Source organism: Prunus mume, linkage group LG1, assembly GCF_029339155.1.
Source record: "Prunus mume cultivar Tortuosa linkage group LG1, ASM2933915v1, whole genome shotgun sequence".
Taxonomy (NCBI): Eukaryota; Viridiplantae; Streptophyta; class Magnoliopsida; order Rosales; family Rosaceae; genus Prunus; species Prunus mume.
In genome coordinates this window covers 19,580,132-19,603,383 of record NC_142698.1, presented here as the reverse complement: position 1 = coordinate 19,603,383, position 23,252 = coordinate 19,580,132, and the positions used below count along the sequence as shown (strand labels likewise).

The window sequence follows — 23,252 nt, the reverse complement described above, 5'->3', positions numbered from 1 at the left end:
AACTCAAAAAAGGTGTGAGAGATGTGCATGTGAAATGGATCTCTAAATAATGATATAATCCATCCAGCCAGGGTCAAATTAACTTTACATGCAATTAGAATTTAGAAATAGATATCCCTTAAAATGTTCAACCATTTCAGAAGCAACATGATTTTTTTTAAAATTTTTAAAGGAGCTAAAGTGGAGAAACTTCGTTTGGTAATTAAAAAGCTGCATTATAGGTCACGTGTTCATCAACATTTGCAAGCTATTGCTTTCCTTCTTGGCGGATGCAGTCATATCATATACCCTTAACTCATTGTCATGCCATTGCCACATAATTGATACCGATGATGATGATGGTGAAAAGCAAAGAGACTCAGTAATTTGGATTTGATTCATTCATGTCTGCTTACTTTTGAAAGAGAACTTCATTCATTCCATTAGAAATAAGAGAGACAGAGACCTTTTAATTTTCTCAATTTCAAACTCTTAGCATGCATAGAATGTGGATTACTTAAAAAATTTATTCTCATCTAAATTGCCAAGCCTCTGAGGCATGACCATTAAGCATCAACTCAAACAAGAGGTGACACTACAATGGGGCTCCTCACAGTGTATTTTCCATTTTGTTCTATCCAAACAAGTGCACCGGATGAAACAGTTCCTTTCTTTTTCGCCTGTATTTTATAGTCACTGTAAAGCTTTGCTTCTCATATGTCTCCCCAAAGATCAGTATCTCTGGTGAGACTGTCACCTTAGAACCCTTTGGAGCAATCACAGCAGCCTTGTACCTAGCTGCACCTTCTCCCACGTTAGTTACGGTCCTCTGAAATTTTTGAACCTTTGTCTTGGTTTTGTGATGGTCGTTGTACAAGGTGATAAATGATGGATAGTTAAGATCGCAAGATGGGTTGGAACAATCGTAGGCATGTGATCTGGTGATGGCTAAGATCTGCTTCCGGGTAAAATTAGTGGAGCATAACAGATTGACATAGTCTTGTGGGGTTGCATCATATATTAAGCCCGGTTCAAGTGCTCTATTAGGATCAATCTGACCTGCTCCCATAGCTAATGGCGAAGCGATGTTGAAATTATCACCATCGTCACGAATTGGATTGTTGGTATTGTCCAAGGGGTTGGCCGTGGTCATCAAAGCAGACCTAATTGCTGCTGCGCTCCATTCTGGGTGCGCACCTTTCAATAGGGCAGCCACACCTGAAGCATGAGGACAAGACATGGATGTCCCGGATATCAAATTGTAGTCACTAGGTAAGTGCACATTGAAGCCAATTTGGCCGGCTGGAACCTTGGGAGCCCAAGAAGCCAAAACTAATGACCCTGGTGCCATTATGTCCGGCTTCAGGATGCTCGGATAACTTGGCGAAGGACCTCTTGAAGTGTAAAAAGCAGCAGCCGGTGCAGGCTTTGTCCTAATCAACGTTTGTTGGAATTTGATGCTGACAGTAGGCTTAGCACTTTTTTTTGCATATTTGATCACAGGCGGTGCATCCTTTGGATTTACCACAACACTAGGAGATGCAACATATCCTAACTCAAGTATATCAGGATCATTGGAGATAAAAATGGCTCCAACAACCTGTGATTGAATTATACTAAATAATTGGCTACGAATAGGCCAACTGTCATCGCATATGATGATTGCATCTGGGGCACTTGATAGCAATTCTGTTGAGTTGCATGCTGAGAAGGTCTTGTTGTAAACCAGTGGAAAGTTTTCTACTATGGCATTTGTTGGGAACAAGGTAAATCCAGTAATGGTTAACCCATTGCCGAGGGTTAATGTTCCACCAAATGAGCGGTCCACTGTGCCTGCTGCAACAGTCAAGACCCAAGGGATGCCATTGTGCAATGTCCCAAGGCTGGGGCCTTCGTTTCCTGCAGAAGTTGAAACCACCACACCCTTCTCCATGGCTGCAAAAGAAGCTATGGCTACAGGATCCTCATACAATGGCACGCTATCAAAGCCCGAGGAGATCGAAATAACATCCACACCGTCGGCTATAGCTTGGTCCATACCAGCTAGGACATCAGAGGCATAACGACCCTCATCCCAGCTAACCTTGTACATGGCAAGTCTGGAACGTGGTGCTACGCCTCTAGCTGTTCCTTTAGCATAACCAAAATAAGATGCATCATCTACATAGTTTCCTGCAGCTGTGGAAGATGTATGTGTCCCGTGCCCTTGAGAGTCTCTAGCAGAGTTCATGCTAAGTGTGACACCAGGATTTGCAGCCATGACACCCTTGTTGAAGTATCTAGCTCCGATCAATTTAAAGTTACAAAGAGAGGAATTGAACTCTTGTCCAACCTCACATGTTCCTTTCCACCTAGCTGGAAGTTTCTTGGTCATACCATCATCTCTGAAGCTCTTACTCTCTGGCCAGACCCCAGTATCAATGACACCAATGATGATGTCTTCCCCATAATTGGAAGCAGGCCAGAGACCGGTGGAAGGATTGAGGGAGAGAAATTGAGTGGTATGGGTGGTGTCAAGTGTAATGGACTTGTCACTGTAAGCTGAGACGAAACCGGGAATTTTTTAGAGTCTCCAATTCCTCTGCAGACAGAACCGCACTGAACCCATGAAAGGCATTGTCATAGGTGTACAGAAGGGATGGTGAGATTTTGTGGCCATCCGATGAGGTGGGAATTTGAGCTTTGAAAGAATCAACAATGGAAGAGTACCAATGTTGATGACTAGCGTAGGACTTGGGCATGAGAGACTTGTCCATGTGGACGATATGAGTCGACCGCTCTGCTGCTGAAGACATGTTAACATGCAGAGCCAACAGAAACAATCCAACAAGAGAGAAAATGAAAGGAAGAGGAACCCCATTATGATGATGCCCCATTGTTTCTATTGCAATGAGAGCTTTGCTTATGTTGCAATGGATTTACACTGTATATATAGTAGGGCTGTGCCTGTGAATGTGAGTTGCCATTTTGTGAATGAAACGAAGAAAAACAAAAAGATACAGAAAATGCCAAGAAATGAACATTAGGGGCCGGCTTCTGTGTAATTGATACCATCAACGTTTAGCACTAAACAAGAAAATTAGTTGGTGGTGGTGGTGGTGCTAGTAAAAACTAGCTAAGTCTCACAACATGGCATAGGATCTTTATTTAGGTGTCAATAATTAAGAGAGTCTAGAACAAAGCTTATCAAGACCAAGTAGTTGGTTTTGAATAACATCTTTAATCGGCATGCTAGCTGTCAAATTATTGAGGTTAATCGTCTGCTAGCTCCTAATTGAGTCGAGTCCAATTTTGAAGTAGGACATGGATTGGGATATTCCAGCAACTCACAACGTAATTAAGCTCAATTGTTGCCATTGGCTTGGCAGCACTGACAAGGAACAAAAGAGGGAATGGATAAGACCAAACACCAAACACCAAATAGTACCAAGCACCTTGGTTATTATTATTTCATTTAGGCCGGGTTTTGCATTGCACTACTTCAAATATAATCAGATTCAGAGTGGTAATCTCCGTCAATGAATTCATTTTTAAACTGAGAATAAAATAAGTGCAAGCAACAAAAGAAAAACATGTCTTAAGCTAATCTGAGCTCAGTCAAAATTTTATTTTATAGGAGGAATCAAATAAATTGAAAGAGAACAAAGAAAAAACAGAACCCATGCAAGTGGAGGATTCTATAATATATGTCCAAACAGAAAATAAATGGAACGTGAACAACAGAGAGATCATGGGCAGGCCTGGCCACCAAACTCATCGGACATAACATCAATAACATCATCGTCCTCCATTTCCAACTGTTCTGGAGTTTGGCTTTCGTTTATCCTTTTTCCATCGAAAAGGAAACTCATTTCTTCATAAACAAGATGTTTACATTCACAATAATCTCGAATCAGATATTTCAGCGGCACACTTCATAAAAAGATGTTTACGTTCACAAGATGTTTACGTTCATCTTCTTTTTGCAGCTTGAGAATTACAGGATCTTCTTCTTTCACAAGAGAGAGCCTGATGAGATTCCTGGGTGGATGTTCGTCTGTCCATATCCATATTCCCACAACACAAACAATGCCTCAGCCTGCACTGCAGCTTCTTAGAAGCTATATATATCTATGGACTGTGGCGTTCAACTTCAAACGCTTGGTATGTACTCGTAATACCAACCGTTACAAACAAATGAAGACAATGAAGCAGCCACACAGGTAGTTGTACCATGTATTCTAGTCAAATATCATTCAATTCCCTATTTCCAAATTCCAAACCTCTCCAAACTCCCTGCATATCTCATTATTTAATGCATATAGATTGTTATTAAATGAACTTCTGGTTGTTTAGAGAGTGGGTGTTTGGTTGCATAGTGATGACTAATGAGGACCCAAACTGATGATAATATTCTAGCAATTCGATAATTGAACATACTAATGACTGCTTTCCAGTCAAGGCGGCCAATGATCATTGAGAAGAAAATAACAAGGGGACGCTCCAAAATGACTTAGTTCATAGCAGCAGCTAAATAAAATAGATCAAAGAACATGGCCACCGCCTGCAATCTGATCCAACATTGCATCAATAACATCCTCATTCTCCATCTCATGCTGTTCCGGGGTATCCTTTTCTCTGACCATCATAAAGGAAACGTACTGCTTCGTAGTGTAGGTAAAAACGTCTACAGTAATCTCGAAGTACATGTCCAAGAGGCAGACTGGGGCTGGTCATGTAGGAGATGTCAGGATGCTGTTGAGACTGAATCTTGAGAAGAATCGCATCATCTTCTTCTTTCGGAAGAGAGAGCCTGATGAGCAATTCATGGGTGATTGTTGGTACGTGATCATCCATTCCCACAGTGATCAATCAGTGTTCTGTAAACCCCAAATGAAAATCCACATTTAGAATTAGAATATTATTGTGCTTATAAGTTGTAAGAACCAATGCATACAAAGATTTTTAAAACAAACAAGGGAAACCCATAAACCAATATACATCTGATAAATTGATCAATACAGAAGAAAAATCACAATGTAGACTATTTTAGATACAAAATGCCCAATCGAAGACATTGAAAAACACGTTCTGAATCTGACTCTTTGCAAGACTAATCAGCTCCCCTAGTATGAAAAGTAAACCCCCTCCAAATCACAGAAATCAAACCCCAAACAAACCAACAAGAAGTCCATCCATCCAACAAAAGTGAAGAAAGACAAAAACAAAACAAAACAAAACAGCAAAATAAACCAAAAAAGAAGAAAAACCCAAAGTGATGTGATGAGAAGAAGCGCCTAAAACAACCGAAATGTAGACAAAATTTCACCTTGTAAGTTGAGATAAACCAACACATTCAGAAACTTTCTCATACAAAAACAAGTTGATATAACCCAACACATTCAGAAATTTTCTCAAACAAAAACGAGATTTTCAAAAAAGAATTACCTTTTTTTGCAGAGATGATGAGTCAAGTCTGTGAGTGCCCAAATGAGAGACCTGCCATCAAAAGGACAACAATTTAAACACAAAACCAAATTATTATTTTTTTCTTTAAAACAAAAAACACACACATAGATTTTCCACAACCCAAAACAAAAGAGAGAGGGAAAAAACATAAAAACCTTTAGTCATGTGACTGATGGTACATTTTGGTGAAAGCTTGATGGTACTTCTTATTCAAATATTGCTCAGAGTTCCATTTTAGTCGTCCTGACATGAGAGAGGAGGGAGACAGAAAGGGAGATCAAACTTTTTGTCTTTTAGTCAATTAATTGGAAGCACATCTATACTTTTTTAATAGAAGCTATAATCTACCCTACGATGAGGAATATTCGAACTTGAATGTAAAGGACGAACCCTCTGCTGTGATCAACTAGCATAACCAGCATCTGCTAAAAAGCAGCTTCCCATATATTTTGGGTGAATGTATTTCATCTTTAAATTAAGAGGAGAGATACAATGGCAAAGAGCACATGATCCTGTTACGTGTTTAAGAAATTCCTAATTTAATAAATTTAATATCTCAGATTTTCAAGAAGCTAGCTTTATTTTATTTTATTTTTTTACTTACAAAAAAGACAAATGCTCTACACTCCAAGAATCCCCCCTTACGTAAAAAAGAAAAAAAGAAAAAAAAAGAAGATGAAAACCCAGCTATCCACTTTCTCTTTTTCTTTTTTCTACGAAGACGGAGGATGAGCAAGGATGTCTGGCTACACAGACCCCCATCTTACTTGGTTTTTATTCTGCAGGCGAATGGGCTTCCCTGCCCTCCTAGCTCCTAGTTCAGATGGGTTAGAGGCTGACATGCACCCGATGGTGATGTCATAGTGGATGACCTAACTAAGTTTTCTTTGCTAGTTCCGTTTCTCTTTGCCTTATTGTTATCTGGTTGAGTGGAGGGATTGTACCCTCCCTCCTGGAGACTTTATATTGGTTTCTCTTTATTTCAATGAAGCATCTCCTTGACCAAAAAAAAAAAAGCAATACAAAGTAAATACTAAATAGTACGTTACACAAAGATATGGGTTTAATTAAGTAACAGCAGCCCCACCACCCAACATGTGGGACATTGCAATGGCATCACCGTCCTCCATTCCCAAATCGGCCGGAGTGTGGTTTTGGCGAACCCTATTCCCATTGTAAATGAAACGCTCTGATTCATAGAGAAGAGAGTTACGTGTACAGTAGTTTCGCAAGACATGTCGGAGCAGCGAGTTGGGGCCCATCAAGTAGGTGACCGGAGGATGTTGTTGGGCCCTCACCCTGATCAGAGTCGTTGGATCTTCTTCATCTTCTCCTCCTGTCGGAAGATGAGAGAGCCTGCTGCTGCAGCTGCTGGCCGCCGAATTTTGAGTGTGGCTGAGTGTTGCTGTTTCCTCAACATCATCATCTTTGTCCAAGGTTGCAGCTGGTGTGTGAATGTGATGATGATCCATATTTCCCACTCAAAACCAAACAGCTGATCTGATGATCATTCATACCCACCATCTCGATTCTGCAAAATGCCATTGCCAACCAAATGCTGCCAATGAAGGATTTAATGAATATTAACCCTACAGATTTAACTTAAGTTTTTACTACCGTGATGCATTTATCAATCAACCATTGGATTCTCTGTTTGAGAATATGAATCACGCAGAGTAAAAAACCATGCTGACACAAAGATAGATAGTGTCTCTATGTCCATAGATTAAACATGAAGATCTCTTAAAGCTCTGAATAAAAAGCATCAAAATTTAGCTTGATAAATTGTTCGTTAGCCAGGAGGTTTCAATTTGAAGTTTCCACAATAAGCCATCCATACCAAACACTTCGTCGCAATGGAAATTACAGGCACAACATTGGCCTTCCATCATTTAAAAAAAATTGCATCACAATGTTTCTCACAGTTGCCAACAAAGAACCAAAATTTGTTTCACCAAAGAGACTACTAACACTCAAAAGACCAAACCAGAGCATTCAAATAGTTGTAAACAGAATGGTATCCAAATAGAAATAGTAAAAGCACAAATCTTGAAACAGACGACGATTAAAAGCAAAAATTCCACAATTTTTTTTTCAACAAGGAAGAAAGGCATCAGTCCAAGTAACTGACTTAACTGAAAATGAACCATCTGGAGCAGGGCTCCAAATAAATTTGCCCTCAAGACGACAGAACAAGAATATAGGCCACAAAAGTATACTTGAGGAGAATAATGGCCTTCTTTATACTAAGATTGTTTGTTAACTTGTATTATTACACTTGAAACAGTAGATCATATGACTAGATTGTCTCATGTATCAAATTCAAACTTTTAATGACTTTTATAGAGTTTAAAGTGGAGGTATTCAATTTAGATTTCTAAAGAGTTAATAAAAGTCTAGTGGTATTCAATTGTGACTTTTAAAAAGTAGTTAAAAGTATTGGTATCCAGTTGTGACTTTTAAAAAGCTTATTAAATGAATGACTTTTCCATACTTTTTAAAGGCTAATTGTTAAGACAAAAGTCTTGCCAATTTACTAGTAACTTTTAACAACTCTATGAAAGTATTTAAGAATTTGTCAACTCTATGAAAGTCACTCACTTAAAAAAAGTCTTTATAAGTATGGATTGAATATACCCCTTAGTTTTAATTGATTAAAGTATAAGTTCCTCCAATCGACAAGAGATTGTCTTCCTACCTCGAACACTTATCTTTTGCTAATTGGCATTAACCACACCAATTAATTCCCTTATAAGTACTGGAGTTCTTTAGTGAGAATATTTTGGCCCCGTTTGGTTAATGGGAAAAGAGGCTTGGGATGGAAAATCAATTGCTTTCCCATGTTTGGTAAGTTCAAGCATGAAAAATGGTTGCCTTGCTCATGGGAAAGTACGGGGGAAAGTGAAAACCTCCTCCCAACTTGGGTTTTGTTTTCCCTTCTCATGGGAAAGTTTGGAAAAATAAGTTAATATTAAATGCACATTTTTCATGACCATTGTGTCCTCATTAACAATTTAGAATTACAATATATCATTAAATGCTTTCTTTTTTTAATTTAATTTAATATGGGTATAACTAAAAAATTATACAAATATTGTTTTCCATTCCTACTCAAAACAAATATGGGAAAAGAAATAAAGTGATATCTCTCAATTACTTTCCTGGTATTGCCAAACATGGGAAATGAATCTTCCATTTTCCATCCATTGGGAAATGACATGGGAAGTGATTTCCCCTCAAATTTGTTAGGTGAACCAAACGGAGTAATTTCTTAAAGAAACACTACTTAGAGCATCTCCAAGGGAGATGTCAAATACCAAACATCAAATTTAAATTTGACAGCTGATGTGGCAATTTGACATTTACACAGTTTTACACTTCACCCGATATGTCAAATAAATAATTATTGTAACAGTCAAATCATTTAAGATAAAGAAGAAAAATAATATAAAAAGGAAAATAATAAATGAAAGTAACAACCAACTATCTTTAAAAATAATAAAATATTCATTTGACATCTTGTTTTTGGAATGTCAAAAATAACATCTCAACCTCCAGCCTTCATTCCATATCAGCTTTGACGCATCAGTTAGAGTAATGTGAGATGTTATTTCTAGCCATTAAATGTCTATGTAGTACTTTTGACACATCGGTTGGAGATGCTCTTTTGGGGAACTTCTAAATCTACAGACTCCTGAGCGATCTTAACCCAAATTGGAAGAAAATAATCGTGAATTCTTGCCTGAGAAGGCAAAATGATATGTGAGCTGAAATTAATACTAGATGAAGAATCATATGGTGTCCCTAAATTAATACTAAGCATACTAAAAATCATAACGGAAGCATATGAAACTCAGAACTCAAACAGCAAGAACCAAATGCACTCAAGATTCAAGAGGAAGATGTTTTCTCCTACCTGTAGCTATCAAGATTCAGTATAGGTCTCAAGATGAACCAGTTGAACGAGCATACAGAATTCTGGGTTTCCTCCTCTTATACGTAAATGTATAACAAGTATAGAGGCTTTTGGGTTTCCTTCTCTTATATGTTAACACATAGCGATCAAGAGTGCTCCTTTTCTTATACTTGAAAAAAAAAGGATCAAGCTTTGCATTGCACCTGCGCTCCTTTGGCGTGGTAATACAGATACATTCCTCTTGCTCTTGTTTACAGAAAGTTGGAGACTCCAAGTCAACACCATTGGAGCAGCTCACTTCTCCTTCCTTCAACGGCCCATCATCATCTTCACTCTCTTCTTCAATGTCAAGTGCTCTTGGGTTGAGGTTTTTGGGCCTTCTCTTCTTGTATGTTACGTCGTCAAAGGGGAAATGAAATGAATAATAAAATGTGGAAGTCATGAAAAACACCAAAATGCCCTCAGAAAAGAGAGAAAGAAAATAGCCGCCGAGAGAGGAGGGGGGAGGAGAAGAGCAGGTAGTGAATCCATGGACGGTGTCGGGCCAACGGTGGTCGGAAAATGAACTACGACAAGCTCATTGACCAGTTCAAAATCGACCGATCGCTCGTCGACCGTATCCACCGCCTCACCTCACGTGCTCCCCACGTGTTCCCCCTCGCGTCTTCTTCGCCCACAGGTCTCTCTATCTCTCGTTGTCTTTGGTTTTCAATCATTATAAATTTGACATTTTTAAACAAAAAAAATATAGAAGTGAAGTTGATAGTGGACTGTATGCGAGTGCAGGGACTTGAATGAAATTCTTGGTGCATATGAGTGAGGAGAGAAGTTCTATTTGTACACTGGAAGAGGGCCTTCCTCTGAGGTATTGCATTTGGTTCATCTTATCCCCTTCATGTTCAGTTTGTTAGAAATATGAGTGCTAAATTGCTATAAAATAAATACTGCACATAAAACAGATTTTTACAAAAGGAGAATTGAATTAGAAGAACCTTAATTGAGTCGAGGCAAGTGTTGGACACTCTGACCTTAAGACGAATTACGCCCCACACTGGTGCTTATGGTTCACTAGCGTTCGCCTCCTAGGATACAACGACTCCTCCTTGTGAAAGAAGCACTGCAATTCACAAGGAACTTTGAACCAAATTATGCAGGAACCTCTCTTTATGAAAACTCTAATGCTTTCTATATGTGAAAGTCTGTATGTAGAGAATTAAACTGAATTTTTAAAACTGCATGAAGATTGATCTATTTATAGATGATGAAATACCCTTTCCAAAAAGGTATCCTTATCTGAAAAGGCAAACAATGCATCCCTTGGTTTGAAGAGTTGTCACCCCCCATGTGAAGATGTCTTTAACCCAAGGGTCATGTCTTTAACCCAATGGATTTTATTAATTTCTATTCAAATAGGAAAATCAATATTAGTTAATATTAAATTTTCCAACACAGTTATTACTACCTTGCTTTCTGCTTATCTTTTTGTGGCTAGGGTTTAAGAGGCAGATGATGAGACTGCTATGTACACACTCATATGTATATATGTATATATAATCAGTGTCTTTGTATAGTAAATTTGTGAATAGTTATCACCGAATGCTTTTTGCAGATATTTGCAAGAGGCCTTAAGGTTCCTCTTGTTATTCAACTTACTGATGATGAGAAATGCATGTGGAAAAATCTGACCGTGGAAGAGAGCCAGAGACTCACCAGGGAGAATGCCAAAGACATTATTGCCTGTGGTTTTGACGTAACAAGAACCTTCATCTTCTCGGATTTTGATTATGTTGATGGGTAAATAACACATATATACGTTTAAGTCCAATACTAATTTAATACTTCTGCATGTCGACATGTTGTTAAGTTTGTGTTTCAATTTTTTATCAATGGCCTAGAGTGTGCTATTCAAGCCTTTATTTACTTTTCTGCCCAAGTTGAAGGGGTTTGAGATTTCGGGCTTCTATGCAAGCCTCTTTTTTTTAATAGGAAAATCTTGTTGGCTTTAAAATCCTGAGTTTCTTAATGAATTTACGTAAAAGGGCCTCATGAATTTAAAGTTCATGTTGGATGTTCCACCAAGTGATCACCGTATGAGATGCAAACTACTTGACAAGCTTCGATGGGGAACCTTCTGTTTTTAAACTTTGATGGGAGCGTGATTCTATCATTCATGAATATTGTGTGTAAGTTTGTGTTATAACTTTTGCTGGCTGATTTTATGTTTAATTTTCTATGCAGTCCTTCTACAAGAACATGGTGAAGGTTGGAAAGTGTGTCACATATAATAAGGTGATTTACAATCTTTTCCCCATGGAGCATTATTTTCTGTACTGATTTTCCTTCCTTTTATAGATATTTTGTGTACCTCTTTATTTGACTTTCTGTAATCATCTATCCAGGTTGTTGGAATTTTTGGTTTCACCCGTGAAGATCATGTAGGAAAAGTTTTCCACCTGTGCAGGTATTTTCCTTGGCTATGCTGCTTATGATAGTGAATCATGTAATTTTTGTTTGTTGTTTCTGATTAGTTCCAAAAAAAATAGTGAAGCTAATATTTATTCTGTTTTTTATACTTTCATGAAACATCACCTCTTGTAAGTTTGATTAAGCTCATAAGTGCTTATTCTTTCCTTTGAGCTCTTATGGTTGACACTCTGCCAGTCAACTGTAACTGGCAAAGAAACAAAACATTGCTTAGTCCAAGTCTGAGCTCCATCAAAAAAAAAAATTTCTTTTCTGAAATCTCCATTTTTTCTGTTTCTTTGATGTGACTCTGTTAGATAGCATATGGATGTGAGAGTATGCTGAAAACATGTTAAGGAGCTCCAATGTGGTTATGTGTTAATGCAGGCAGTTCCATCATTTCCAAGTTCCTTTCCACATCTGTCGGTGGCCAAGACAATCTTCGTTGCTTAATTCCCTGCACAATTGACCAGGTATAAATGATATGAATAATTCTCAGACATGAAATGTTAACTAATGATTGAAAGTGGTCAAGTTTTTTTAGTTTTTATAGATTTGTATGGTTTATGTGCCCTTGATAGCAGTGTACAGTAAATTTATGTTAGTATTATTGTGCAAGTTCTGTTACTACTCAGGAGAACATATATTGGTTACTTTCTGGGAGACTTTTTCCTTTTTTACATGCTATGAAATATGAGGGTTAGTGTTTTTCTTTTTCCTGGTAAAATTTGTAGGGACCCACCTCACCTTTAAACATAACACCTTTTGAGAGATTGTAGTTTTAGTAACTTTCTGTGCTCATTTGTTTTAATGTATTCTTTTTTTCTTATTTTCTTTTATTTACTAATACCATGCTATATTGGTTCTTGATTTGTCCAGGATCCTTATTTTAGAATGACACGAGATGTCGCTCTACGGATTGGATATCAGAAATCTGCATTGATTGAGTCTTCTTTCTTCCTGCCCTGCAGGTACTTTATGGTTTTGGCGCAGAATACATGTGTGCTACTTAAAGTGGTTCCTAAGTTTTTAAAAAGGGATAAGAAAGATACGATATAATTTAGTTGATGATTTTTATGCAGAATCTGGCTTTCTGTACTTGTTTGGCTGTTTATTTTTCTGATTTTTGTCTTTAATTGGACCAATGATTTTGCACTAGAGACTGTTCTGTTTCATTTGACCAATGTTTTCCAGTGGGGTGCTAAATTTTGATGTTTGCAGATATGTTTAGGCCCTAATGTGGATTTTGAAGACACCTACCTGTATGCATGCACTCACACATAAACATGAATATATAATTGTTCACAAGGACCATAATTAATATAAAAAAACGTTGATTATTGTAACATGAATATTCAGCCTTAAAATTATACAAATAATTTCCGGTGAAACTGGTCATGCCAGAATTGGATGATGTGGTATGCATGTGATTGCTGATATATTTCCTGGAATGTGGATACTTGCAGGGTGAGACCGGTAAAATGTCGGCCGGTGATCCAAATTCTGCCATTTATGTAACTGATTCTGCAAAGGAAACTAAGAATAAGGTTTGCGTTTGCTGTTGCTGTGGGTTTATTTGTACAACCTCTGTATTTATTAAGAATGTTACACACTCATTATCGATGTTCTTTTATGCTAGGACCAAAGTCTTTAATTGATGCAAGGTTGCAAAATGTAACCCTTTAAATTCTCTGTGAAAAACATGCTTCTCTGTTTCTTCAAATAGCTGTCTTCCTTTTCCAAAACCAGCATCTCCTCTTGTCTTAGCTTTCCAACACCACCAAACCGTAGTTTCACAGTGCCAAATGTTTCTACCTGAAATCACACACTCCAAATGGTCCGAAAATTCTTCAGGATTAACAAAATAAAGTATTTTGTGTGCGTGTGCAGATAAACAGGCATGCATTTTCTGGTGGACAAGATTCAATAGAGGGACATAGAGAGCATGGAGTAAATCTCGAGGTGTTTGAATTGTCTCACATGTTATTAATAGAAATTTGTCCTCCCCATTTGGTTTGAGAGTGTTATTTGTTGCTGGATCTACTACCTTCTCTTCTCATTATAGATTGTCCAAGCAAGAAAAACAATTCTGCTCATCTGTCTGCACTTACATGCCAATTTGATTCATGTCTTATAAGATTTGTCTGTCAGTACTTGGTGCGTTGTAACTTATTGAGGAATGATTTTATCTTCCGGACATTATTCAGGTAGATTTACCATTCAAATATCTCAGTTTTTTCATGGATGATGATGATAAACTCGAAGCGATAAGGAAGGTGAGACTGGTATCCTAATGAGCTTACTTGTTTTTTTGTTTTTTTAATCAATAAATTTTTTTTGTTAGTACAAATGATGCCTGCTTTTTTTGCTAATTTACTTCGGGTACTATAGGAGTACGGTGCAGGACGCGTGCTAACAGGTGAAGTTAAGCAACTGCTTATTCAAGTTTTGACTGAACTAGTTGAAAGACATCGTAGGGCTAGGGCTGCTGTGACTGATGTAAGCTTCTGGGCTAAGGATTGATCGTTCTATAGATTGTTATTTGTCACTCTGCTGATTCTGGCCTCCCATATAGATTTTGAAAGATGCTTGTTGGCACATGGCATTGAAAGCAAACATTTTGAATTATATGAAATCTCAGTTATGACTTAGAAGGATTGATGGAACGTTTTTGCATATTTTTCAGATGGTGGATGCATGTATGGCAGTGAGGCCCCTACGCAATATATTCAGCTAGAGTTGAGGCAGAAAGAAATTTACACACGCATCTATGAATATTTATCTTACAAATTTTGTGTTAACTGTCATCTGTTAGTCTGGATAGTACTCTCCAAATTTAGATTTAGACACAAAAGTTGTGACGGTGTCTGCGACAATATTTTGTCAACAGTCATTATTTGAAACCCAATTTGAGCTGAGCGCAATGGTTTTAAGTTTGGTTTTGTATGATATTGTGCCCTAAAGTGCTGTATCTGCAGATATTTTTGAATGATAGCTGTATTTTTCACATCTATTGTAAGGTTAATGTAAGGGAGGAAACAGTAATGGGCAAAAATAATTATTGAAACCTTAAAATGCAAAAATTCATTCATAAAGCCCCAAAATATGAAATTCATCAACGAAACCTTGAAATACTATAATTCAACCATGAAACCTCAAAATACATTCATCATTGAAACCCTTAAATGCCAAAATCATTGCCTATTTTTCTATGTCTTTGGTAATGGTAATTTAGGAGATGATCAATTGCACATTTTGGAATGGATTCGGCAGTTGAAAATTCATTATCGACACCCCAAAAGGAGAAAATTCATTCCTGAAACTCCAAAATGCAAAAATTCATTCATCAAACCCAAAATGCAAAAGATGTCTATACGATCGATCAATCACAGATGGAACCTTTAGATGTTTAGGCCTGGACAATTATAATACAATCTAACAAGAGAAACAAATGCTCAAGAACATGTTCAAATGTCCATTACAACTTAGTCATGCTTTGGTGTAAATCCAGAAAACACATACTGCCACTGTATGCACATGATAAGTGAAAGGAATTGTGCCAAAAAAAGGACTAAATCCTTATTTCGCAACTAAATAGTTAATTAAAACATTACATTAACATTACAAACACACCACTAATCCTACTGCATTTTTAGAACAAAGAAAGGATAAACGAACCAGAACAAAGGGGGAAGAAAGATTTTAACAAACGCTAATTCAGGTCAACTTGGCAAGGTACATTTCTTTTGAGAATGTCCTAACATATGGCAGCGACCACATTGAACAACTCTCTTTGGGCGCTTGAAGTTCTCTACACGAAGGACCTTCTTTTTGGGTCTTCCAGGTGGCCGCCGAGTCTTGGGTGGGCGTATTGTGATATCAACATTGGCACTTCCACCCTCTGTTCCCTCGCCTGGCTCCTTCCATAGGCTCTTATCTGGAATAGGATTAATCATCTGTGAATAGGACTCTCGGTAACTTGCTACAGTGAACCAAGGCTCAGCAAATAAATGGACATTGTGTCCACAAGACATAAGTGCAGCAGCAGCATGTGCACAAGGTAAACCATATATATGCCAACGGCGACATGAGCACACACGAGTTTGTATATCTACAATATTTGTCCGCTCAGTCGACACAATCTCAAATTCAACTTCATTTGCACGAAGTACTTGATAGCATCGAGCATCAGCCATTGCCTCCAAAACCCGCTTCTCAGCAGATGGTACTAATATTGATGCCCACCTCATTCCCATATCCCGACGATCATTATACCAAGATGATAACTGATGACGAATGTGCTCCATCATTTGCACAATAGGGAGCTCATGGCATTCAAGGGCCCAATTATACAACAACTCTGTAACACCCAGAGTAAAATGGCCATATCTCACTCCTTCAAAATATGCGACAGCCCAAAGTTGGGGAGGGAAATGTTGAAACCATGGTATCACATCTTGCGAGATCTCTGCCATCTCTGCAATCTTGCTGTCAAATTCAACTGCAGTGAGAGCATAAACAGCATTCCAAAAGATATTCACCAACTTCGCATTCTTAAATGTATCACGAAATTTTCACTGACATAACGCAGACAAAAACCATGGAAGGCACTTGGAAAATGAGTTTCCACAGCCTCTACAACACCCCTTTGTCTTTCAGAGAGTATTGTTAGTCTAGGCATGTTGTCAGTGCTTACTCCAAGTAGTTTTCTCAATTCTGACATAAACCACATCCAATTTTCGTCACTTTCTACATCAACGATAGCTATTGCCAGTGGAAATAATGCATCATCAGCATCAACAGCTGCGGCACAAAGTAAGGAACCCAAGTATTTGCCTTTGAGGTGTGCTCTATCAAGTTCTAAAAGTGGCCTACAAGCATGTATAAAACCATAAATTGATGCACGGTAAGAAATAAAGAGACGGTGGAAGCAGTTTTCTTGTCCAATGGCAAAAACTGAAGCAATGCTTCCTGGGTTGGTTTTCCTTATTTGCTCACAGTATGCAGGAAGAAGGCGATACCCTTCTTCAAAAGTTCCATGAAGTGCTGCCATGCTACGCTCCTTACCACGCCAAGCTTGCATGTAAGAAACAGCAACTCCATGCTGATCACGGATATCTTGCAGGATCTCTTTTGGCTTATATCGTGGATTATCCCGAACCCGTGCTTCTACAGACCTAGCAACCCAACCTACTGATGCTTGCTGATGATGAAGGTTGAGAACTCCTTCACAAGTATGCTCACCATGCAGGGTTCTTACTGTAAAAGTTGGAACTCCCGGACATTTTGCTACATGAACACGCCATGGACAACCTTCTTTGGAGCACTTGGCTATAAAACGGCTACGATCTGATTTCACTATACGAAGATCAAAATGCTGTACTAGGGCAATATTCTTCAATCTTCTTCGGCAAGTTTCAACATCAGGAAATTCTTGCCCAATAGCTAAATCTAATACATATTCTGTCAAGCTAAGAGAAGTGTCTGGTGCAGGTAAAGAATGATCTTCCATGTATCCACGAGCAGTACCAGACATGTCACATGATTCTAAGGGTTCTCCGCATCCTGAAAGAGACTGAAAATTCGCCAGAAATGGATATTGTAAGCACCTGCACCACATGAAACCTCCTGTCATACATGGATACAGCAGTGGAAGGACAAAAGAACACGGAAACAGCATTTGTGTGTATGTGTGTGTGCACGTGACCACACCCATGCATAACTTGAAAAAACAGGAGACACAAATGGGAAGAATCATACCAGTACTAACTAATAAATAGTTATAAGCGAGGGGTGCTTCTGATATAGAATAGTAATTCAAGGTATATCCTTTTGGCTCTTCGGTGTTGATGAACCATATATCCTTTACAGGAAAAGAAAAACTATTAACTCACCTGTGAGACAAAAGAGAACCCCATGAGCAAATTTTTCTTAATAACTGGTATCAATGTTTAAGCAAATGTGAAATGACAGCAAAACTCACTTCTTGACCTAAATTTGAAATTTTGACTCTAACATTATTGAACTTACTTGTGTTGGACCCACATGCAACAAGCGATTCAAATGAGGATTACACCATTTTTAATGCAATTAACTGCACTAAAACTCCCTATCACTCTTGCTCTGACAGCAGAGTCAATTTGCATTTGCCACAGAATCTACGGATAACATAGTCACGCTACATAACACCTCGTTCCTTCTTCACCCATGACATCAATTTCCTCATACCCAGGCTGACGGCAAACACACAAGCCTTAAAGCATGGCTTAACAGTCTTATAGGAACTCCACGAGTTCCAATTCATTAGCCATCCAACACAACGCAGGTCCAATGAGAATCACCATAAGACCAGACTCGACTGCAAAAAATGGTAACGCTCACCAAAGCAGTCAATGTGACCATTTGAGACACTGGTGATTACCTAGTAGACAATAAACTGAGAAATCACGGATAACCCATTATATCATAACGGAAACATTCTGCCCCAATATGATTCCCAACTCAAACCCAAAACGAGAATTTTATAAAACGGAAATTATAAACCAAAGATTCCCAAAATCCCTTCGAAACGAAAATTGGGATTCTCAGAACGCATCCACAGACTAAGCCACAGATCCCAATACCCCAAAAGGCTTTAAAAATTAGGACTTTCACTAAGTGGGTTCTTCTCCTTTTGAATAATCATTGAACAAAATGATTTACTCACAATTACGTCGAAAGGGAAATCGACAGCTTCTGCTTCTTCTTTTTCATTTTAAGTAAGTGGTTTATTTGTGGGATGCGGTAGAAAATAAATATGTAAGATTAAAATAGAAAAATAGAGAAGCAAAGAAGAAAATGGCGGACCTGGTGGGTGAAAGTGGGATGCTGCTTCTGCTGAGCTGATGGTGCTTTCCGGTTTCGGGTCGTCTTCTTTCTAAGCTCTCGGAGTCTGGCAATTCGAGGGGATAGACCAAACTTGACAAAACCTTTTTTTCTTGTTTTTTCGTTTGGGTTTTACGACCCAATGACACATTTTCATTTCATCATCAACAAAACTGTCCTTACTTGTGTTCTCTCTCATTAAAATAAAAATATAAAATAAAGAAAAAAAAACTACCTTATTTTGTTTGAAAAAATATTTTTTAAATCCTGACTTTATAAAGACGGTTTTTTTTATTGACAAAGATAATTCTATGTGACCTTAAAAATTCGTTTCGTATATTTTAATATAATTTCATTTTTATCATTTCCAATATAAAATTATAAGGGGAAAAAGAAAAAACAAAACCTTTTTGATGTTAATCACCTCTTCCACTTTCCTCTTTGCTTTTTATTTCTCTTCATCACAGCTGGGGCTAGGTGAGGGCTTTTCCAATTTCCAACAATGGTGACAAGTTGTTGAAAAATTAAAATTTACCAGAATGATTGGAGTTGGAAAACATAAAGTTGATTTGTACGCTGCTACTCCTGCTCCAAAGATTTGGCATTTTTACTCGGTGCAAATCGCAGTTTGACATATATGAAAAAATAAATTAACATAAAAATTGAGATACGCACATGCATATTAGAGAGCTAAAACAAACTCGACATGAATTCAATTTAATGTTGAGATGAGTAAATAAAGGATTAATTATACGACTGATATATTCATGTGTTCGTAATGAGTTGTTATATTTTTTAAGTGTTCGTAGTGAATACGAGATTATATTATATTTTCATATGTTCGTACTTAGTATAGTACGAGGTCATACCGTAGCTGAACCTAGACCGTAGACAAGAGTAGGAAATAGGGAACACATACAAGTTCAAACTCGATTGGTCACAAGTGTTTGGCTTTTTATATCACGAACACAAATGACAAATACCACAACAATGAAGCAATTGACTACCGACATGGCCAAGATTCATAAATGTCGATTGCGACAATTACAATGTAGAGAGCAAAGGCAACAGCTTTTTATTCTAAATTACACTAATAACTGATAAAAGGAAAAAGTCTTTATAGATGCGATGAGATGGATCTATACTAGTCCTTGACTTTGGGCCTGATCTCAATCCCTTGAACAATGAGGCCACCCTTCCAATGACCACCGGTAACCTCCAAACAAGCCATCTCCAACTCCCCATCTCCTCCGTCTCCTCCTCCTTGGCAGAAGAACTCACCCAGCTCGATCTCCAGCCAGCCGTCGTCTCTCTCTTTCGGATATTGGGCCTCGTTGATCTCTCTGGGCTGGGACGACTGATAGCCCAAAAAGTGTCTCCTGTTGATTAGCCCAATACGCCTGGGCCCTGGCGCAATGTGGTACGCTGTATTCTGCCCTCTTTCTGCGTCCAGAAAGACTCTGCCCCTGGTGGGCTCTTCTTCTCCTCCAAGCATCCCAACCGAGACCTCCACAGGTTGGTGATCAAATCCATAAGCGCCTGCAGTCGACTTGAATACAAGATAAGCTTTATATAGGGTGGATGGGGACAGCATCCGTCTACCAATTTTGCCACGGATTTCAAGCCAACACACACTCACAAGCTCTGCCACCTCCTCAAACCTGTTTGCTTATAATTATTAAATCTATTGTTTATGAAATAAATCCTTAAAAGAAAGAAAAAGAAAAAGAAAATAGAGAAATTTGGCAGACCTGGAGTCGGGCAGAGAAATCCATCTCCAGTAGTGAGGAGTGTCAGCCCAGACAATCGAAAGCGCCCTTGCAGAGATCATATAGCATTTTTTCCCACTGCTTTTTTCCAGTGAAAAGCTCTGCACAATCATAATATTCATGTGAATAACAAAAACACTCTCAGATGACCAAGGAAAAAGCTAAAAGCCCTCTAATTTCCTTATCTTTTTTCGTATAGGATTAGTTGTAGCATTTGTTTTTGACTCATAATCCTGTGTCTGTTTCATTACAATTTGGTCAAAATCTCCTGTATCACTTTTTGGTCACATCTTAAAACATTCATATCATTATCAACAATGCAACCAAATCTTAATGCTCCCCAACCCAAAGGTCCCACCGCAAAACAGCAAAAGTTACGATTTTGTCGGCCCACACGAATCAATCTATGATGATATTAATAAAAACAGAGGCATCTGTTTTTTAACTTTTTTGCAATAAAGCAAGAATTAAATAAACAAATCATCCACCCCCAAAAAAAAAGTGAATAAATAAATCCGGTTCATATTCTGAAAAGTAAGAATTTTTGTTTTTGTGACTCAAAATATGGGGCATAATAGTGAAAGTTACCATCTTGCCCTGCTCGATGAGGACTGGGTTGTCGCAGAGAGTGAGGTAAAGCTCCTTCTTGGATTTGGATTTGGAATTGGAAGTGGAGGAAGGGGAGGAAGAGACGGAAGAGGAGGGAGACTGTAGGGACAAGATCGTGTGGGTCTCGGGCGGAATGAATCTGTCCCAAACGGCGTCAGATTCAGAGGCCGACTTGAAACTCCTCGAAACCGAAGACAGCCTGCACGCATCTCGAGGCGTGGTGAGCGAGACAACGTTGGCTATGCATCCTTCGGGCAAGTTCTGCAGATCTATGTGATCCACCATGACCGTTCCGCAGCTGATTCTACCTTCTTCTTGTTCTTCTCCGCCACCGACATCGACACCGACACCGACACCGACGTCTGTTTTCTTTTGGGTTCCACCGCCTAAGATGAACTTGAACATCGTCTACGTGTTTGACTTGGTATTTTGTTCTGCGTTTCTTTTTTGTCTCTGTTTTCAACGAGAGTGAAATGTACTGTGTGTATTGTGACTCGCATGTTAAAAGTATGTTGTGTTATAAACCTATTTATAGAGAGGAGAGAGCACGACTAAAGAGATGGGAAGGGAGGAAATCTTAGCTACTAAGTTTTTGGGTTCTCTCTCTCTCTCTCTCTCTCTCTCTCTCTCTGTGAAAAGCTGTCAGATCCTGGATATATCAACCACAAAATAATAATTGGTTAAAGCTAAATAAAAGGTCATTTCTTTTTTTCCCATCCGAATCCATATTATTTATTTGATTCTCAACACCTTTTTTTTTTTTTTGAGAAAAAGATAGAAGAACATTCCACGTACAATGTTTTTTGGATGACATGACAACCTTGCATGTAGAATGTTCAGCCCAAAAAAAAAACTCCATAAAAATGCTGGGGTTTTTATCTAGGGTAAATTACAGTAAATTCTCAATTTATAGGGTCATTTACGAGTCCATACCCGATTTTGAGGACATTTATGGATGCATGACAACGTCGCGAAAACTTACAGATTACATCCGTTGGCGAATGTCACAAGAAATCTGTTAAATATTGACGTGTCAAAAATAAGACCCCTTTTTTTGATAACGTGGACTTTCACGTGGATCAAAAATTAATAAAAAAATTTACAGTTTAAATTATTTATTATTGTTAAATTAATTCAAAATTCAAAATCTGGCAAAAATAAAAAGAAAAAAATTCATCTTCGTCTCTTTCTCTTCAAAGCCATCAAACGCCGGGGTGGGTTGTAATCTGATTCTTCAATTGAATTCAATTTCGTTGATGGGTTCTATTATAGCTCTTGAATTTATTTAAACTTTATGTGATGGAAATCATGAAGAAAACATGAATCCATGAATACCATCTTTTTGAAGAGCACGCAAAGGCAATTAAGTGTGGATCTGAATATCAAACACTTCCCCATGTTCCTCCCAAAGTCAAATGTTGGTGGTGACAAACATGATTCATCTCTCTCTACTCTCTTTCTCTCTAGAACAGGAAGAAGGTTAACGAATGTGAACTGGATCTTCTTTGTTTGTCTCTTCTTCTCTTCTGTGGATCAAATCTGGAATTAGCAAGAAATAATTTGGGTTTTGTATGGAATTTCAAACGGTTTGCTTTTTGAGCGGAAACTATGGATGACTGGGGATTACGTATTTGTTTGTGATCTGGGTTTGGGCCACATTTGAGAACATTTTAAAAAGCAAAATTAAAAATCTAGCAAAAATCAAAAGAAATTTTTTTTTCTTCATCTCTTTCTCTTCCCAGCCCTACCTCACCCCGACTAACTACCTCTTCCCACACCCCACCAACCCACCCTCCCTCCGGGCACAGCGACTTCGGAATCTTCCCTGAAGAATCCGAAGAAGAAGAAGATGACGACATATCAGAAGCAGACCTTGAGCTCCTTCCTCCTCCGGTGACCAGAACCTCTTATTCGAACACGGCCTTGTGTCACCCAGATCTAAGCATCAAGTCGAGTCGCTTCCGTACATTGATGAGGCCGAGGAGGGTTTGGATCGCGATAGCTTCCTCTTCTCCTTCCATCCTCTGCTGGTTGGGTGGTTCAATAGTTCGAATGGCGTTATATGGGGTTGAAGCACCTAGAGATATATGGGGTTGGATTCCTTCCAATTCCAATCACCCAGAGTTATATGGGGTTGAAGAAATAGGGTGGGGGAAAAAAATCTGGGGTTCAAGAAATCTAGGGAGGGGAAGAAATTGGGAGGA

General features: G+C 38.4%; 4 protein-coding genes and 1 long non-coding RNA gene across 6 annotated transcripts; 1 reads left to right on the top strand and 4 right to left on the bottom strand.

The window, feature by feature from the left end:
* Positions 1–446: 446 nt before the first annotated feature.
* On the bottom strand, positions 447–2,863 carry LOC103318748 (subtilisin-like protease SBT3). The gene is given in 3 exon segments (XM_008220178.2): positions 447–661; positions 664–2,537; positions 2,539–2,863. Coding segments are annotated over 3 exon segments (2,295 nt in total). The 5' UTR covers positions 2,856–2,863; the 3' UTR covers positions 447–557.
* A 1,379-nt stretch (positions 2,864–4,242) lies between these two features.
* LOC103318872 (uncharacterized) lies at positions 4,243–5,715 on the bottom strand. 2 transcript variants are annotated; one of them, XR_016122746.1, is made up of 3 exons: positions 5,583–5,715; positions 5,407–5,457; positions 4,243–4,838 (listed from the first exon to the last, which is right to left on the bottom strand). It is a non-coding gene; the product is annotated as an uncharacterized LOC103318872 (long non-coding RNA). The 2 variants fall into 2 exon arrangements; XR_016122744.1 differs by lacking the exon at positions 5,583–5,715 and having other exon boundaries at positions 5,407–5,544.
* A 4,189-nt stretch (positions 5,716–9,904) lies between these two features.
* LOC103318871 (tryptophan--tRNA ligase, cytoplasmic-like) lies at positions 9,905–14,329 on the top strand. The gene is made up of 10 exons (XM_089048418.1): positions 9,905–10,022; positions 10,602–10,663; positions 10,953–11,093; positions 11,582–11,632; positions 11,743–11,804; positions 12,198–12,279; positions 13,273–13,353; positions 13,697–13,768; positions 14,014–14,082; positions 14,198–14,329. The coding sequence occupies exons 1-10, from the start codon at positions 9,905–9,907 to the stop codon at positions 14,327–14,329; spliced, it is 870 nt and encodes a 289-aa protein (XP_088904544.1).
* Positions 14,330–15,260: 931 nt separating this feature from the next.
* LOC103318747 (uncharacterized) lies at positions 15,261–18,800 on the bottom strand. Its single transcript, XM_089044247.1, is given in 3 exon segments — positions 15,261–16,373; positions 16,376–17,381; positions 18,653–18,800. Coding segments are annotated over 2 exon segments (1,812 nt in total). The 5' UTR covers positions 17,343–17,381; positions 18,653–18,800; the 3' UTR covers positions 15,261–15,528.
* An 861-nt stretch (positions 18,801–19,661) lies between these two features.
* LOC103318746 (putative F-box protein PP2-B12) lies at positions 19,662–21,654 on the bottom strand. The gene is made up of 3 exons (XM_008220172.2): positions 21,028–21,654; positions 20,422–20,540; positions 19,662–20,331 (listed from the first exon to the last, which is right to left on the bottom strand). Exons 1-3 carry the CDS (start codon positions 21,451–21,453, stop codon positions 19,815–19,817), a joined length of 1,062 nt encoding a protein of 353 aa, XP_008218394.2. The 5' UTR covers positions 21,454–21,654; the 3' UTR covers positions 19,662–19,814.
* Between the last annotated feature and the right edge of the window lie 1,598 nt (positions 21,655–23,252).